At 43.4% G+C, this 18,514-nt stretch overlaps 1 protein-coding gene across 3 annotated transcripts; it reads left to right on the plus strand.

Annotated features, from left to right (window-relative positions):
* The first annotated feature begins 1,372 nt into the window (after window positions 1-1,372).
* On the plus strand, window positions 1,373-18,351 carry agla (amylo-alpha-1, 6-glucosidase, 4-alpha-glucanotransferase a). 3 transcript variants are annotated; one of them, XM_028427172.1, is made up of 36 exons: window positions 1,421-1,496; window positions 3,223-3,265; window positions 3,696-3,823; window positions 4,396-4,606; window positions 5,784-5,953; window positions 6,327-6,530; window positions 7,574-7,755; window positions 8,656-8,767; window positions 8,845-8,971; window positions 9,288-9,390; window positions 9,615-9,712; window positions 9,990-10,129; window positions 10,211-10,398; window positions 10,955-11,078; window positions 11,684-11,847; window positions 12,075-12,176; window positions 12,257-12,406; window positions 12,492-12,642; window positions 12,738-12,862; window positions 13,125-13,237; window positions 13,359-13,493; window positions 13,707-13,837; window positions 13,943-14,079; window positions 14,170-14,303; window positions 14,378-14,553; window positions 14,639-14,741; window positions 14,847-14,970; window positions 15,062-15,163; window positions 15,256-15,367; window positions 15,465-15,600; window positions 15,991-16,103; window positions 16,187-16,398; window positions 16,487-16,584; window positions 16,665-16,752; window positions 17,088-17,221; window positions 17,339-18,351. In XM_028427172.1, exons 3-36 carry the CDS (start codon window positions 3,736-3,738, stop codon window positions 17,454-17,456), a joined length of 4,605 nt encoding a protein of 1,534 aa, XP_028282973.1. In that variant the 5' UTR covers window positions 1,421-1,496; window positions 3,223-3,265; window positions 3,696-3,735; the 3' UTR covers window positions 17,457-18,351. The 3 variants fall into 3 exon arrangements, with proteins under 3 accessions (XP_028282971.1, XP_028282974.1, XP_028282973.1); XM_028427170.1 differs by lacking the exon at window positions 3,223-3,265 and having other exon boundaries at window positions 1,373-1,496; XM_028427173.1 differs by lacking the exons at window positions 3,223-3,265; window positions 10,955-11,078 and adding an exon at window positions 11,380-11,503 and having other exon boundaries at window positions 1,373-1,496.
* Window positions 18,352-18,514: the final 163 nt, after the last annotated feature.

Raw genomic sequence — 18,514 nt, forward strand, 5'->3', positions numbered from 1 at the left:
GTCTGTAGCAGTTGCAGTGAATATTTTCACACTTTAGGGGGCACTGCAGAGCCATGCGGCCATGCCCGCCAATGGTGACAGCGTCAAGTCGCAATTTTCTTTGGGGGACAATTTTGTGCCAAATTTGGTTTTGAGCACGTTCAAGGGTCAAAATTATCCGGAATAATAAAGGCTTGCATTTCAATAGGGCTCCCGCATGTTTCATGCTCGGGCCCTACATATAAGTACAGAAACAAAAGTAAGTATGTGGAATGACAGTATAAATATAGGAGAAATAAGGAGGAGCTCCACCCAGCCTGACCATTCACCTCTGACCTCTGACCTCAACAGAGAACTGCTGCGGACCCCATATTTACTATTTTCTGACCATTCTCTGAAAACACTACAGATGGTTGATGGTTTTATCTTCACTTCATTCACCTTACATCCACATTCTAACGCTGGTGTTGAACATCAGCACTCATCTTCACAATAGAAAGGCACTAAAATGCTGCCATCTGATTGGCTGATTGGATTAACAAGCAGTTGAACAGGTGGAGTCTGCCAGCTGTTTTCGTGGTCCACTACCACCATCATGTGGCCAAGTGACAAAAAGATCAATGAGCACAATGCAAAAAAATGCTTTTTGTTAAAAAATGAGTTTAGGTTTGGTGTCATTTGGTTTATTTGTGTGGAGACATTTACTTCATAAGCACTTTTTTGACTGTCACCTCTACTGTAATCATTTCTTCTTGGACACAGTCAGTATCTGACATCATGTATTTCTGTGCACCAATCAAAACAGGACATTTGAATGAGAAATGCAAGAGTGTAAAGGGACCGAACACACACATTTTACACATTTTAATTGAATCTCATTTGTGTCAGTGGATGACATAATCACTGTGGTGTTCCTGCATCCCAGGGCTGACGGACTGCTCTCCGTCAGGCCAGCAGCTGCACTGCAGAGTCAGCTTATGTAACCCCCTTTTGTTTATGTGTGTACTGAACGTGTATGTGTCCAATACAACTTACAAACTGCGCAACAGAAATTATGCAACAGAATATTCGCTGTGAATTTGGCAGCAACCATCAGTAAGGTTCTTTTTTAATGTTTGGTGTTCTACATATGTCAGGTTGGATCAGGGTGCAAAGCACTGCGCACACTGCAACAAGGAAAACGGTCAGGACAAGAAAACTATTATGATGCAATCAATTTAAAAATACTTTTTATTTGAGCCACCAGAATTAGTTCCAACGGGTACTAAACTTGTACTTTCGTTACGTTAGCACGGGCTTCTTTGTCCCGAGGCTTTTAAAACTTGAAAATAACTCATTTGATCCCGTTGTCTTTTTGTTCCGGTTTATTTGCGTCATTACGGTAAGAGCGCAGCCCGTGGCCCCCGAGCCACGCCCCCTCCGTGCAGCTTCTGTCCATCCAGGAAAAAAGAGCTCTCACATCGAGAACGGTTCTGTGTTCTCCTGTTGCTGTGACGGACGAAGGACACAACTGACAGGTGTGTGGACGCGGACTTTTGAAGCGGTTGTTGCATTGTCGTGTAGTTTTGCAGCACAATATGCGGCTGAGACTCTTTTCTCCAGTTAGTACGTGCTTGCTGTGAACATTCCCCACAGGCTATGATAGCTAGCTGACAAAACATTAGCAGTTATCTACATTGTGACGCAATGTGCTCATTGTGCTCGGTTATTTACATCTGTAAGCTAGTATGTAAAATGGCACCGCCCACTAACGCACTTTCTAATGCTGCTCGACTGCACGGAGTCTATAATAAAATGACACCTTTGGTGAAATGTACCCATGCCGAATTGTTACCCGGCTACTAAGAAGTAGAAAGACGTTTTTCGTCGGGTTTCTTCGTGAACACTTCTTTGGTTATAAATGAATCGACATTAAATGAAGGTGTTTTCGCCGGAGTTTGGAGCGCAGCCGCAAACGGGACGTTAGCTTGCAGGTTTCTGCGGCTCCGCATGAACCGTCACCTCGACGTGATTATGCATTCGTCAATGTGTTGGAGACGCTGTGTATCCGATGTGCTTAAGGCTGTTGAACAGTGGTGGGAGTTTTATAAATAGATAGTATGACATTAACACTGGATGCCTGACCTTGTCCTCATCGGAGCACTGCGCAGACTCAGAATGCGAGTCACTAGGGTTCAGTGACTTGGGATGCATTAACCTGCTCTAAATACCACAGAAGTGGACCCAAAGCTGGGACTAGCTCGGTTCGTCCCTGTGTGTCAGTCTGGCCGCTGTTACCAGGCCTCTGGGAAGCACCGAGGGCATGGAACCATGTTAAGGAAATAAATGTTTTTGTTGGGTCCCATGTTTAGTTTAATGCTAAAGCTTAAATAAACTGCACTCTTTAAAGATCCATACCTATTAATTGGGTTTCACACTTCTTGGTTACACAGAATACAACAATCCAAGCCACTTGGCCAAGAGGTTGAAACAGTTACAGGTGTGCAGAAACATTATTAAAAGAAATGCTTGCTGTGCATACTGACGTCTGAATGAATGTTATATCATTATACAGATGTCACATTTGTAATCATAACATATGTATGTGCAACATATAAACGAGCACTATCTAGCTTTGTGCTTGCTTTATACAATATGTTAATGAATGGTTTATATTCCTAATAGTATACTATTAAAAGTTTTCCAAAACACAGCAGTTGTTTTTAAACTACAGCACCAGCTGCATGTAAGGTGTTACAGCTGACTTCCCCATGTTGTGTGCATAGTTTGCACAAAGCATGTCTCAATCAACTCATTGCTTAAAATCCATGTGTAACCTCCGTATCTTTGTTTCACTTGGCAATTCCTACCACTGTCTGTTTGTTGAATCAGCTGCTTTTGGTCGGTGCTCTTTGTATTTTGGATGTGATATGCCCTGCAGCAGTAGGTGTCTCCAGGATCACATTTTGTCATGACACACACATGCAGACTGACAGACCATTATAGCTGTCAGGCTAAACACACTAACCATCATGCTGATAGCTAGTATGCTGTCGTGGCTGCTGACACAGTGCATATTTTGGCATTCTGACAATCCAGCATGGTCATTTTGATCAACAGGAAAAGCGTTAACATATTCATCAGTGTGCAGTGTTTTCCAAGGTGGAGTAGGAATTGAATATTGTGATAGATTCTGCAATTTTCCTCTGAATCTTAATCTCCCATGTGACCAGCTGTTAATTTGTCACCTGTCTATGGAAATAGGTGGGAACAGCTCACGGCTTCTTCTGTGACCACATGCCATCAGGTTATTTTTGGATGAGAGATGTGCTTGGTACAAGACTAGCATCAACATACAACACCTCAAATTTAAGCATGTTTACAGTACTGGAGTACAGGATGTCTTTAACAACAACTAAATGTAACTAATCTGAAGATTCACAAAATACATACTAGCAAATAAACAAAATAAGGATGTACCGTGTGTTCTTTACCAAATTACTTACATTAAACGCCAGAGTGAATAAAATGGGGTTTCATTGTTCCTAACTATCACTCGGACATTGTTGTATGTAAGAATTGTTGATAAAGTGTGCCGTGGACAGAAGTGCTTGTGTTGTACAAAGACATTTAAACACACCTTCAAATCAATTTCGCTGATTATGCAGGACACATCTCATGGTTGATGTTTTGTGCTAGATCACTGTATGTAACTACGTTATTGTCTCCCCCATCAGGAGGCCGGGGATCAGTTCACTTTACAGAGATCTTCTCAAGATGTTGCCTCAACACCTGAAGCAGATCAGAGTCCTCATGCTGAATGAGAAGGAGGATTTAGACCGAACTCTGTTCAGGCTTGAACAAGGTAATACCTTCTTCTAATCCATATTATAGAATTTATTATAATTAATTTTGGCAGTGATAGAAACACGGTCCCATGGGGCCTCCAGAAAGTTTATGATGTAGGCATTTTGTGCTGTCTTGTACCTGATATCCAGTTAAATATTAAACATTTAGATGCTTCATTCTCTGTTAAATATGGTGTGTGTCCATTAATGTGTAGTACTTCCACATGAGTACAATATGACTGGAAAATAAAAGCATCCAGTTGCAGCAGCTTGCATGTAGGCTGAAGAAGATGAAGGGAGAAGTGCACCACTTGACATTTACACTACTCTGAACCTGATAGGGATATTGTAAACTGCCTGTTAAACTGAACTATATATAGACGATCCTGTCATGATCCAGCCTGTGGAGAAGCAACAAGACTGACATTTTTTGGCTTACACTCTGTGAGTGTAAGAGGTACACTGTGCAGACCTGTGCAGGAGTAAATATCTCTTTGCATTGTGTAACTGCTGGTGTAAGAAGTGAAAGCAGCTTTTTTAAAACATTGTCTTGATGTTGAGACATGCTGTCCCTTTTGTGCCTCCTCAGGTTTTGAGCTGCAGTTCCGCCTGGGCCCAAGCCTTCAGGGGAGGAGGGTTTTAGTGCACACTAACTACCCACTTGAAGGACAGCATTTTGACCGAAACATCTTCCGTGTCTTGGCATGGAACTACCCAGCAGGAAGGGAGGATGACTCTGATAAGTACTGCTCCCTGGAGCTCAAGATGGCCGGGTCCTATCAGTACTATTTTGGATATGGGTAAGACCTTCCTGACAATATAGTAGTATAGAGTGTAGAGAATTTCTGGTATTTCTGATCAATACCAGAAATTACCCATACCAGAATAAGTCTTGATACAGATTCAGTCTCAGCGTGAAGAAAGGCCATTCCAAAGGTTTTTCTGCTCCCAGAGGCACAATACAGGGCAGATCTGGTACCAAACCCATCACATGCACACACATACCTGCGTACCATGACATTAACTTATAAAGTACAATAAAAGTTTCATACATTAGGTAAATATAGCTAATAACGCAATTATCTATGGGAAAGTCAGAGAAATTAATAAAAAGTGACAAAGTCATGTTACTCACTCGGTCTGATCCTCTCCCTCACTAGTCGCTCACTCATGTTGTTTTTTCTGAACTAGTGTCTGACTGAATTGTTTTATTATTTGCATCACTGCTGGTTGTGAGTGTATTTGTTAGAGTGCATACTTGTAGCACACAGAGTGTGAGATGACATGCAGAGGCACCTTCTTTCCGTGGCATTATAAAACTCACAACAAGCACAGCTGAGCATACCTGTTGCTCACAATACCTGCAGTGCTGCTACACATGTGGATGATACAATTGCATCTATGCAAGACCCTGCTGTGTGCTGGGCTAATAGTGCTTAAGGGATTGCTAGTACACTTAAAATGTGTGTTAAACTGCTCACTGCTCCTTATTTGCCCTCAATTTATTTTGGTTTGTCAGCAGAATATATAACTCTTACTAATTTGTGAACTGACACTGCTTTACTGCATTTAATTTCTTTAGATGCATTTGGTCAATGCTGCATTCCAATTTGAGATGAACTGCCACAGTTTGTCTGAAAGGTGAACGAGACCTGTTTATGCAGTTGTTTTGGGAGACTGAAGCAGAAGGGAAACATTGATTTGTCACCCGCCACACTTTACAGATTACATTTCCCCCTTGCTGAAATCTGATCACAGGCCTACCCAGCTCCATAAGCAGTGTGGCTGATCTGATTGCATGTGGTGCACTGTATTAACATGCATTTTGCCTCATACAAAATAGTGATCCTATGTTAATCGTTGTCATCTGAACCTACACAAAGTGATATCTCAAGAGGCCTCACCTTGCCCAGTATTGTCACAGTGCACTCTGTTTCTAGCTGCGGTGCTGAATGTGTTTGTTTTTTTCCTCCACAGCGGCATAGAACGGTCAGGAGGAGGCTACATCGTAGTTGACCCGGTCCTTCGTGTTGGAACAGACAACCATGTGCTGCCTTTAGACTGCATTTCCATCCAGACCTACCTGTCCAAATGTCTGGGGCACTTAGATGACTGGCCTGATAGACTAAGAGTAGCCAAGGAGTCAGGTAGGTGTGTGTTCCCTTGGGTGTTGGTATCTGGGGAAAGACATGGGAATCTGGTCCTAGTCCACCCCAGTTATTTCATATGCAGTCTGTTTTTCTCAAAAAAATAAAAAAATACTTTTATAATTGAAGAAATGAAGAAATCAGTGTTTACATTATTGTAGTAAGTAAAGCAGTTTCCAAACTCTGACCCTCCACCTGGACCTCAGAGGTCACTGCATTGTTGCAATTGTTGTGTCCTTGCGCCTAAATGCATCATTATAGTATGTGTGTGTACAGATCAGTGCGTGAGGGCAGTAGGATATTGGGAACATTAAACAGAGTGTTGCTGTTGTAATTGTGCATATGTGGTTTTCTCTGTGTTGTTCTTTCCCAGGATACAACATGATCCACTTCACTCCCCTGCAGACGTTGGGAGAGTCCAGGTCCTGCTACTCCTTAGCTGACCAGCTGACGTTCAACCCCGAGTTCAGTCCAGAGGGTGAGAGCTACATCTGGGAAGATGTGGGAGCACTGGTGGAGACGCTACAGACTGAATGGAAAATGCTGTCTATTACTGACGTGGTCTATAATCATACTGGTGAGTAGGTACCACTCAGTGTATACGTGGGGGTTCTTTTCATTTAGACATTTTGAGTTTCATTCAGAATTCACACCATTTACAAATTATTATTTTAGTAGTTTAATTGGGGACACTGTTTATGCTCCACTGGAGCTTTAAAATCGGCAGAATCACTAAGAGTTTGAACATGCTCATGATCCTCAAATCCCAGTAGCTTTGCTGAATATGGTGAAATGTAAGCTAGAAATTATGATATTTTATCACAGCCATAGGAAAATTACCAATTAATAATAGGACATTGTCATCTTGGAGTTGTCTACCAAAATTGTCAGCACATTCTGCACATGTTAGACATTTTAACATGGAAGTCTATGGCATTTCCTCACTTTAGGAGCCACCCTTTCTCAGCTCTGGAGGTGTCATTTTTATCCTCATTATTGTTGTCAGCATTTGTTTTTTTACTGTGATTTGAAATCGTCTGCCATGGCTGTGTTATGTGACTTCTGCTGCTCTGCACTGAGATGCAGCTTCGAGTAACACCACTTGCTGACTAGGCTCCTGAAGGGGTCTGGTGTCAGTTACATCTAAGCTGTAGCTCTGATCAGTCCCACAATAACAATCCCTTCTAATATTCATAAAACAGCCCATCTAGACTCTTCTTATAATCTGCACTGATACATTCGACCCTGCCTTGATCATGTCCTCCCTGTCCAACTGAAACACAGACATGAAGGTAAAGCAACACTGTACCTCTGCACTGTATGTGCTGTCTTATATTAGCACAGCATACTCATCCTGCCCATCTCACCTCATCCTCCCTCTCTCTCCCAGAAAAGGTCAAGTAAAATGAGCCTGATTAAAAGGTTAAATACAGACTGAGAGTTTGATTTACAGTCTGACTGGCTATCAGAGTCTGTTCTGTAGGTCTCTTCAAAGCCTTAGAACAACTCTTAATTTGACAGCAAAAGTATGTTTAGTAGTTTTTTTTGCAGGTTCTATATAAAGTGTTTAAAATGCAGTATAATCAGTTGTAATCTTGTATTTATGTCTTTTCTGTATAGCTGCCAACAGTCTGTGGATAAAGGAACATCCAGAGAGTGGTTATAATCTGGTTAACTCCCCTCACCTTCGTCCAGCCTGGGTGTTAGACAGAGCTCTGTGCCATGTAACCACCAGAATAGCTGAGGGACGCTACGAAGCTAAAGGACTTCCGGCTGATATTACCAAGGAAAGCCATCTGAATGTGAGTGCTAGGCACACGGCAGCAGCTGTACGGACTATCAAATTAGTGGAAGTGACACACTTCATGTATGGCTTGTGGAAGGGGACACATTAGAACCAGCTGTGTTTGTGGAGTTTATGACAAATAAATGATTTCTGACCACTGGCATGTGAACACACAGCTAGAAGATGATATGTGCTACTGTAGGTCATACTTACTGCCTGTCCTTTTCTTGTTTTTTTTGCTGCTTGTACCATGGAATATGCTCTGACATGAGATGTAGGGTTATTAGTGTAAAAGTGGTGTAACATATATAATAGCACATAACCACAGACTGTAAATACAGAGACCATTATGACAGCGCCTGACTTCACCTATCTCCCAGTTCATCCAAATCTAAATGCATACATTTAAATCTTAATATAATGAAAAGAAGGAGGACAATTTGTTTCTACCTACAGTTGTCATGAACAAAACCAGTTTGAATTCTGATGTGAAGGTTGTGGGGGTCTATGGGGAATGGCTTTCTGCAGAGGCCACAAAAGAATATGCAGTTTTTGTCCTCTCAGTGTTGGTTTTATTCTCCACACTTCACAACCTTAAATTAATTTTTTTTAAATTTGAAACCTTTATTAGTCCCACAATGGGGAAATTGCTTAAGGCTGCCCAGGTAAAGTGTCTTGCCCACTGACATACAACAGTGACTGGGATCGAACCACCAACCTTCTGGTTACTGGACAACCCTGCTGTACCACTGAGCCATTGCTGCCCACAACCAGCTTATCATGTTGTTTTTGAAGGCCACACACAGCTGTTGCAAACATAAGCTGCCTTGCTGTGTGCAACAGTTCTGACTCTAGACATCAAAAAAACTTCATTTACTAATACTAATCATTGTGTTTGCTTCTTTCTTTGTGTCAGGCCATCCGTAGTGTGTTATGGGAGGATGTGTTTCCTCAACTCAAGCTGTGGGAGTTCTTCCAGGTCAACGTGGACAGTACCGTGGAGCAGTTCAGAATCCTGCTACAGAATGGTGTGTAGATCAGTGACGCTGATTCAGCCTCTTTGACACGATCCACTGTACACACACTGAATTTAAGTGTGTTTTAGGCACCAAGACAGACCACAAGAAGCCTGGAGAGAAGAAGGGTTTGAAGATCATCCAGGACCCACAGTATCGGCGCTTTGGCTTCACTTTGGACATGGACTCTGCTCTCGAGACTTTTGTACCCCACAGGTAAGACCGCAAACCAAGACCAAGGGCCGTGGCTCAAGAGAAGTCACTGTTAATAATTTAAGATGAGTTAAGGGTAAAAACAGGGTGTTCTTAAAAACATGTATTTGCTTCACTGTCAACAGCAGGTGCAGGTTAGTGAGCATTTACTCACATTGAAATTCTGACATTAGATTTCTGAAACTGTACTGACATGCACAATGTTGCAATTAAAGGAGCATCTGTTTTTAAATTTGTCAGTCCCCCGACTCATGTTAAGTCCAGGTTCTCTGGACTTGAATCTCTCTAATATGTTATGTTGTGTTACTTGTCGTTCTAGCTCCTCCCCTCAGCACATTGAGGACTGCTGTGGTTGGCTGAAACAGAAGCTGATCGAGCTGAATGCAGAACAGCACCACATCATACACCAGCATCAGGAGCAGGTAATGTTGCATAGCATCAGGCACCTAAGAGTAGAGTAAATAAATAATAAGAATGTCTACAGCATTAGCTGATGTGGCTGCATGTTGGAGGTTCTTCTTCCAGTCTTGTTGCAGTCACCCCTGCTGTTTCCACAACATGCCGCCATACTTTTAGAGCACCAGTAGAAATGTGAACACTGAATATAATGTTTAGTTAATAACATGTTGTTTCTTCTTTCCACCAGGCTTCCAACTGCATCATGGGAACTGTAGTGTATGAACGTCTGGCAGACCACGGCCCCAAACTTGGACCTGTTAGTAAGAAAAACCCATTGGTCACAAGGTAATGGATTCAAAGATAATTAGGAGACTAGGGGGGTAGGGGTGCTCGAAGGTGTCACACGCAAGGAAGCACAAAATACTTCCTACTGCGAATATCTGAACGAATCGGCAATAATTTGATATTACCTGCATTCTTATGTCTTGTGAATTGTGAGCTAAAGGACATAGTAATGCACAAGTGTATGAGGCAAAGCTAAATCGTATTCACATAACCGAGACATAGGGATCATGATAATATCAGGTCGTTGTGGATTTCATTGGTTTTCCTCCTCTGTCAGGTATTTTACCTTCCCTTATCAGGACATGACACTGGAGCAGGAGATGCAGCTGCTGGACCAGCCAGACAAGACATGCCACTTCCTGGCTCACAACGGCTGGGTGATGGGGGACGATCCACTACGCAACTTTGCTGAGCCAGGTAAAGGCAATAATCAGCAGCCAGGGCCCGCTGTAGTATACCCAGAGGATCAGAGCAATACAGTGTCTCTGTTCTCTTTAGGCTCCAACGTGTACCTGCGACGGGAGCTGATCTGCTGGGGCGACAGTGTCAAACTCCGCTATGGAAATGGACCGGAGGACTGTCCATACCTGTGGGCACACATGAAGGAATACACTGAAATCACAGCCAAATACTTCCATGGAGTCAGGCTGGACAACTGCCATTCCACACCTTTGCATGTTGCTGAGGTATTGTAGTTGTTTCTAGCCACTGATGCTGGTAAAAGGTTAAAAGACAGTATTAACTCAGCAAACAAACAGCTGGTGGACACAATTACAATGCTGCGCATATCCAGCACATATCTTAATGTTGTATGAGGTTAAAGTAAAATGCTATGGTAAGCCACAGCTGTGTGCTTGTCATCAGTGCACTGTGGCATTTAAACAAGCGGTAGACATCATCATACTTACATGTAGGCTATTGATTCTTATGTAATCTGGTGGGCCGTTCTTTCAGGAGAGGGCTGTACTTGGTTTATAGCTTTCAACTCATCTGTCCAGAGAACATTGTCCCAAAGATCTAATCTGAGATGCTGTGACAAACTTTAGAGGTCAAATGTCATTTTGACTGTGACCTAAAAAAACATTTTTGTCCATAATTCAAGAATTCATACACTAACTATACCTGCAGGTTGACTTGTTTGGTAAATATTGATACTTACTGTATTGAGGTTGCAGACTGTTTTTTAACAACAATCCTCTTCTTGTTGTCCTGTCTGTGACGCTGGTGTACTGTCCTGTCCAGGCCATGTTAGATGCAGCCCGTGCCGTCAGACCCAATCTGTATGTCATAGCAGAACTCTTTACAGGCAGCGAGCTCATTGACAATGTGTTTGTTAACCGACTGGGAATTAGCAGCCTTATACGAGGTACACAACTCATGCACAAACTAACTTTGTGTTTTTGTGTCTCTTTTTCACTGCACTGTTCTGCATTTTACCTCTCCATATTCAAACACCACCTTTATCTCTTTATCCTCTCCCTGCTTGACTCCATGACTGCATGTTATGGCTGCTTTGATGCCTGTTACCACTAACGGGCTGCATCCCTTCACATTTTCTCCCCCCACTCTTTCTCACAATTTATTTTGTGGCCCTCTGTCCCTCCCTTCCAACCTTGCACTGTCCTCTTGCACTGATTTTGCTGTGTTGCCATGCTGTGACTGAGCAGTTCATGCTGGATGTGGCCAGAAGAGTGTGTCCTAACCTGTACGTGGTGGCTGAGCTGTTCACCGGCAGCGAGGAGCTGGATAATATCTTTGTTACGAGGCTAGGGATAACATCGCTAATCCGAGGTACAGTATAGTATGGGCTGGCATACCGTAACTCTCTAAATCTGCTCAAAAGTGTGTGTTTTCCTTCTAAGATACAACACGATTGGAATGTAACCAGAGCTGGTACTGACAGTGCTGCAGCTGTTATCTGCTGGCGTCCCTTCCTGTCTAACCAGCTTCTTGTCCTCACCCTGTCCACAGAGGCCATGTCAGCTGGTGACAGCCATGAAGAGGGCAGGCTGGTATATCGTTACGGAGGTGAGCCTGTAGGAGCATTCGTGCAGCCCAGCCTGCGCCCACTGATGCCCTCCATTGCCCACGCCATGTTCCTTGATGTAACCCATGACAACGAGTGCCCCATTCAGGTGGGTTTCTGTCAGGATCAGCTTACGATGGGGTTAGATGACAAAAGACCTTGATAACAAATTATCTTAGGCTTAGGTCATACATTAAAAATGAATTTTTTGATTTTCTAAAATTGCACATTTTATATGGAGGTCTGAGGTCTTGTCGTCTTGTCTCACCTCTGAAGTTTTTTAATGAAATTATTACTAAGTTAAAACATGCTAAGTGTTAAACTGTCTTTTTAAAGCTCCGTTCAGCATTGGACTCTCTGCCCAGTTCTGCTATTGTCTCCATGGCCTGCTGTGCTACCGGCTCCACCAGAGGATACGATGAATTAGTTCCACATCAGGTTATTTAGAAACACACACACACACGTACACACAGCAAGTAAAGCAGCTGAGCAATAAATAATAGCATGTGCACATTTAGATCTCGGTGGTGAAGGAGGAGCGGTTTTACCCCAAGTGGAACCCCTCTGCAACCTTGGCTGGTGAGACTGGACCCCACACAGGCATCATAGCTGGAAAACTGGCCCTTAACAAACTGCACCAGGAGCTGGCTGCACAGGGATTCATACAGGTAAGATCCCATAAAATACAAAAACACAGCAGAATGCACTGCAGACACTTTAACGTCATGCTGGTGTTTTGGTCACTATCTTCAGGTGTACGTAGACCAGGTTGATGCAGATATTGTTGCGGTTACTCGCCACTGTCCAAGCACCCACCAGTCTGTGGTGGCAGTGAGCAGAACGGCCTTCAAAGACCCCAAAACCCACAAGTATGACAACAGTGGTCCACCCATGTTCATACCTGGTATGATCCCAGCAACACTCTGTCTCTGTGTTTCATATGACTTGTTTCTGTGGTGTATTCACTTTGTCTTTGTACCTCTCTCTCTCTCTATTCAGGAAAGATAGAGGAAGTGGTCTTGGAAGCAAGGACTGTGGAAAGGCAGGCCGGGAGTTATAAGAAGGATGACAACTACATCAACGGCCTGCCGGAATACACCGTGGAAATAAAAGAGCATATACCGGTAAACATTGTTAAGATCAGCAGGTAACTTTTATTAACCTCCTGAACCTGGTGTTAACACTTGTGATGCTTGTACAGGTATTGAGACATACATTTCTTGTTATACTGTGTGTACTGCAAGATACAAAAGCCTACAGTGTCACTCAGTTAAAGCTAAGAAAGCATAACATCATTAGTAACAGTGATTTGTACAATGGCTAAACAAAGAGGACACTTCTCCAACTCTAAGTGGTCATATTAATAAAATAATGATCCATGTGTAGCTGGAGCAGAGTACGGTGGTGAAGAAAGCTGGAGTCACGTCTAAAGGTCGATCAGAGTTTGTGCAAGAAATCACCTTCCAGAAGTTGACACCTGGCAGTGTGATTGCCTTTAGGTAACATACAGCATAAATAGAGATACCACACATCTTTACATTTTGCATCTAGTGTAAGAAAAAACAGTTTTGTTTGGTTGTTCATAATCATTTCCTACTACGTACTCTCTTCCCCTGACAGGGTGAGTTTGGACCCCAAAGCCCAAAAGCTGGTGGGGGTGCTGAGGTATTATCTGTCCCAGTTCAGCCCCAAGTACAGGAGAGGCAGTGTAGCAGACGAAAATCCACCAGAGTCCCTGCAGAAGCCGCTGGCACAGTGAGTACTCTGTACATACAGGATGTCAGGATGGACAGTTTGTTTCAGTGAATCTACATTTACAGGGCTTACTCTAGCATCTAGATCCTTGTTGAGGCTTTTGATTGTTCGATCGCTTCAAGGTGCATTAGCTGCAACTGGCATACTTTTTCAAATGAATAATTTCCCGGTGCGTTCTGGGTAATATACTATATGTGTGCCTGTGCTTCCCAGGCTGATGTCTAAGCTGACGTTAGCGGATCTGAACATCCTGCTGTTCCGCTGTGACTCTGAAGAACAAGAGGAGGGTGGAGGCTGTTACAGTATCCCAGGCTGGGAGACCCTGAAATACGCAGGACTGCAAGGTTATTTACACAGCAGACACACATTTTATTACTGTAACTCAGACATGCACAGTATCCATAAACATTTATTGTAGGTTATGTGTAGCTGTTGTTGTGTCTCTGCAGGTCTGATGTCAGTGTTGGCTGATATCCGTCCCAACAATGACCTGGGCCATCCTGTGTGTGCCAACCTCCGACAAGGAGACTGGCTGATAGACTACGTCTCCAACAGACTGATACACAGAGAGGGACCACTGGCACAGGTGAGAATGTGATGGGGCCAAGACTACAGAAAAATGCTGATCAATGATTATGTTGCATCACATAATCATTGCAACATTGTGTGTGTGCAGGTGGGTCAGTGGCTGGCAGGCATGTTTAACTACCTGAAACACATCCCTCGATACCTCATCCCTTGTTACTTTGATGCCATCCTGGTGTCGACCTACTCCACAGCCCTGGATGCAGCTTTCAAACTCATGTCAAGGTGTGCAATAATTCTGAGATTTTACTGATTTGTTGTAAATATGTTTTTAAACACGTCTTCCTGTCTTTAAACAGTTTTGTCCAGAATGGCTCCAGCTTTGTGCGTCACCTGGCACTAGGCTCAGTTCAGATGTGTGGCATTGGACGCTTTCCCGCTCTCCCTCCCCTCTCTGCAAAAATAGAGGACGTCCCATACCGCATCAGTGCAATCACTAGCCAGAAGGAGCAGTGCTGTGTCTCCCTGGCTGCAGGTAATGCTGTCTCAGTGGATGAAATGTTTTTTACGTTCAGTTTTTGAAGCTTACGCTGGTTTAAACATTCACAAAATTTCTTCAGGTCTTCCTCATTTCTCTGCGGGGATTTTCCGTTGCTGGGGCAGAGACACTTTCATCGCTCTCAGAGGACTGATGCTCATCACTGGGCGACACTCCGAGGCTCGGTATGTGTACAACATCAAAGCTGGTAACACTCGTTTAAGTACTAGTAGTTGTGTCATCTCTTGTGGAAACTGGTTTAATTAACCATTCTGTCTCTGTCTCCACAGTAACATCATTTTGGCCTTTGCAGGGACTTTGCGTCACGGGTTGATCCCCAACCTGCTGGGAGAGGGTCGCTGTGCTAGGTACAACTGCCGGGATGCTGTGTGGTGGTGGCTGCAGTGCATCCAGGTATGCATTCTGGAGGTGACCTTTTATATAGGAGAAACATAAACGGTCAGAAGTATTATAGAAAGAGAACGCACTGTGTTTTTCTCCTCAGGACTATGTTACCCTTGTTCCCCAAGGGCAGGAAATCCTCCACTGCCCTGTCGCACGCATGTACCCCACTGACGACTCTGAACCATCCAAACCTGGAGAGGTGGTACGTACACTAACACACACACACACTGTGTATGTGTGTGTGATTGTTGTTTATTCAAACACTCTAAACGTCTTATTTGTGTGTGTGTGTAGGAACAGCCTCTTTATGATGTGATTCATGAGGCTCTGCAGCGCCACCTAGAGGGTATTTCCTTCAGAGAGAGAAATGCTGGACCTAAAATAGACATGAACATGAGAGATGAAGGTAGGACAAACTCTTATGTGTGTCTGTTTTTTGCAGCTCTCCATTTACCTTTTAGTCCTCTCTCTGCTGTTTCTGAGCTCTGGTCGTGTCTTTCCAGGGTTCAGTGTGGTTGCCAAGGTGGACCCGGGAACAGGTTTTGTGACCGGAGGGAACCGCTTTAACTGTGGCACGTGGATGGATAAAATGGGAGAGAGTGAAAGAGCGAGGAACAAAGGCATGCCTGCTACTCCAAGGTAACACACACAGACTGTCAGCCATCTTTGCCAAGTCGTTGCTGCAGGATCATTGAGGATTTCAGGAGTAGAAGAATTATGTAGTTTAAAGAAACTGTATAAAAAACAGTATAAGTCCATCAATTTTCAAGCTGCTTAGTGCATCAGGGTTGTGGTAGCAACAACAGAGCAGAGGTTCTCTGTGCACAGCAACTTTTCTTGGAGGGTCTGGTAAACCTCAAGGGAGGCATCCAGGACTCTGTTAACATGGGATAACTCAGCAGCAGCTCGACTGTGAGCCTCCTCAAGGTTTTCAAACTTCTCACCTGACTTCTGGACATTTTGAAACAGTTACACGATTAGTCAGATATTCCTGTGCAGCCTAATAGTTTCAGTGTGTGATGTGTGCAGAGACGGAGCAGCAGTGGAGATTGTCGGTCTCAGTAAATCCGCTGTTCGCTGGGTGGTGGAGCTTCACGCCAAAGGACTGTTCCCTTATGATGGAGTGAATGTACACAGAGATGGTAATACACACAATATCACAAACAAACAGTATATACAGATAAATAAATCCATACTGATTCATCAACATCCCGCTGTGTTTCAGGTAAAGAAGTGTTCATCCCATACTCCCAGTGGAACCAGCAGCTCCAGCAGTCCTTTGAAAAAGGATTCTGGGTGTCTGGGGACTCACATGACCCCAACGAGAAGCACCCTGAACTGGTACATAAAAAGGGTATTTACAAAGACAGCTATGGAGCCTCCAGCCCCTGGTGTGACTACCAGCTCAGACCCAACTTCACTATCGCTATGGTGGTGGTAGGTGGCAAACTATCACATCTTCTGCTTTAGTTTAAGCCTCTGCATACAGACGTATGGATTGAATTGTGTTGTGTGTGTGTGACAGGCTCCAGAGCTGTTCACAATTGAAAGAGCTTGGAAGGCTCTGGAGATGGCGGAGAAGAAACTACTGGGACCACTAGGAATGAAAACACTGGACCCTGAGTAAGCTCACATGTCATATCAAAGATGTTCTGTTCCATTTCTGTCAGACATAATATTTGACGGTGGCTGTGTTGTCACAGTGACATGGTGTACTGTGGGGTCTATGACAACGCACTGGACAACGACAACTACAACCTGGCAAAAGGCTTCAACTACCACCAAGGACCGGTGAGTCCCACACACACTACACGTTTTCTCATTTTTCTATATTGTGTGTCTGAAATTTAAGAAAAAAAATCACAAAAATGTCATTTTTCATCATGGCAAGAAACTAAAAATAGATTTGCTGCTTTCGGGTTGGTATGTGAATGCATCATGTGTGACATACAGTTCTAAAAAGGAAAATGAATATAAGCTACAAAGTAATATTTTACCACAACCACATTTCAGGCCACAGCTACATGTTTACCCAACCTAAAGCATATGCACAACAAGATTCTCTAAAGAATGGTTGAGCTTAACAAAGACCAGCTGCACCTTCACATAACTCTGTGTCTGTGTAGGAATGGCTGTGGCCAGTTGGCTACTTCCTGCGTGCCAAACTCTACTTCGCCAAGAAGCTCAGTGAAGAAGCATATGCCAAGACAGTCATCCTGGTGAAAAATGTTCTCTCACAGCATTACACTCACCTAGAGAGGTAAGAATGTTACACCACTGCCTCAGCAGAAATCTTCCATGAGATGAAATGACTTGATTTTATTGCTCCTCTTGGTGTAACTGACACCGCCTTCCTCCTCCTCCTCCTCCTCCTCAGGTCTCCATGGAAGGGTCTGCCTGAGCTGACCAATGAGAATGGCCAGTACTGCCCCTTTAGCTGTGAGACCCAGGCCTGGTCTCTGGCCACGGTGCTGGAGGTCGTCTATGACCTCTAAAGGAGCTCCGAAACAGAAGAGGCAGCTCTGACATCATTTCCTGTGATCAGAGGGTTGTATGCTGCATTCAAATACTGTGGGGAAAAACAGCATCTAGGACGACAAGTACGCAGCTACAAATTGGTGGAGGTCTGTTATGCCCTCTTTGAGCTTAGGGGAGGTTAAGCTGTCGTAGTTGCGGTACCTGAAGTGATGGAGGGAGCTCATATTTCCTGTTTTCCCTACATGACCTGAATGCAGCACACTCCCAGGTTAAACCATGTTAAAAGCTGATATGATGTCAGTGTTCTACAATGTTTATTCTCCTGAACATTCACACGCATTTATTATTAATGAACAATATGAATTATTAAACTTAGCTGCAGCCCCATGGTGCTAATGTAGGATCTATACTAACTCATGTCACTGTGTCTTTGAAGCTCTGACCCCACAGCAGCTAGGCCAACAGAAAAAGGGCAGACGTTTATTTAGCTACAAACACATTCGATTTTATATTGAAGTATTCTTTCACTGTGTGCATTCAAACCCTACCTCTGCCTATCCAACAAGTGACCGACTCTTCACACACCGTAGCAGCAGTGATGCACATGGCTGCTTCGGACAGTTACCGCGTGTTACTTTAAGTAACTTAACCCTCCACCTCTCTGCCTTTACACACTAAATGTACATTTCCTTCCAACATAGTCTTCCTGTCACAAGCCTTGATGATGTTGGTTGGTAATATTTTAAGTGGCATGCTTGGGCATCATTCATGTGTGTATCCATGTTTTTGTGCATGAATATTATTTTTGTATGACAGAGTATTAGGGCCAAATGTGAAAAAAAGACCTATTCTCTATTATGTCTATTATAATGTTGAGTTAAAGTTACAAGAAAACGTGGGGAAAAATTCTCTGACATTAAAATAAAAACAATATTTTCTAAAATTGAACATTTACATCTTAAGTCATAAATCTAAACTTTCACATTTTTTAACATATGGCCTAATACGCTGTTGTATTGTGGAGCTGTGTTTCCTGAGGTTCTAAGTCTAGTGTGTAACCACACTGTAGATCACT

The sequence above is a fragment of the Parambassis ranga genome, chromosome 17 (assembly GCF_900634625.1).
Source record: "Parambassis ranga chromosome 17, fParRan2.1, whole genome shotgun sequence".
In the NCBI taxonomy this organism is placed as follows: domain Eukaryota; kingdom Metazoa; phylum Chordata; class Actinopteri; family Ambassidae; genus Parambassis; species Parambassis ranga.

Excerpts from the sequence above, each read along its gene's own strand:
- agla (XM_028427170.1), top strand. The coding sequence starts at position 3,736 with ATGTTGCCTCAACACCTGAAGCAGATCAGAGTCCTCATGCTGAATGAG. Across the intron at positions 14,971-15,061 it reads GGTGGCTGCAGTGCATCCAG|GACTATGTTACCCTTGTTCC; the intron begins GTATGCATTCTG and ends TTTTCTCCTCAG. Across the intron at positions 16,585-16,664 it reads ATGAAAACACTGGACCCTGA|TGACATGGTGTACTGTGGGG; the intron begins GTAAGCTCACAT and ends GTGTTGTCACAG.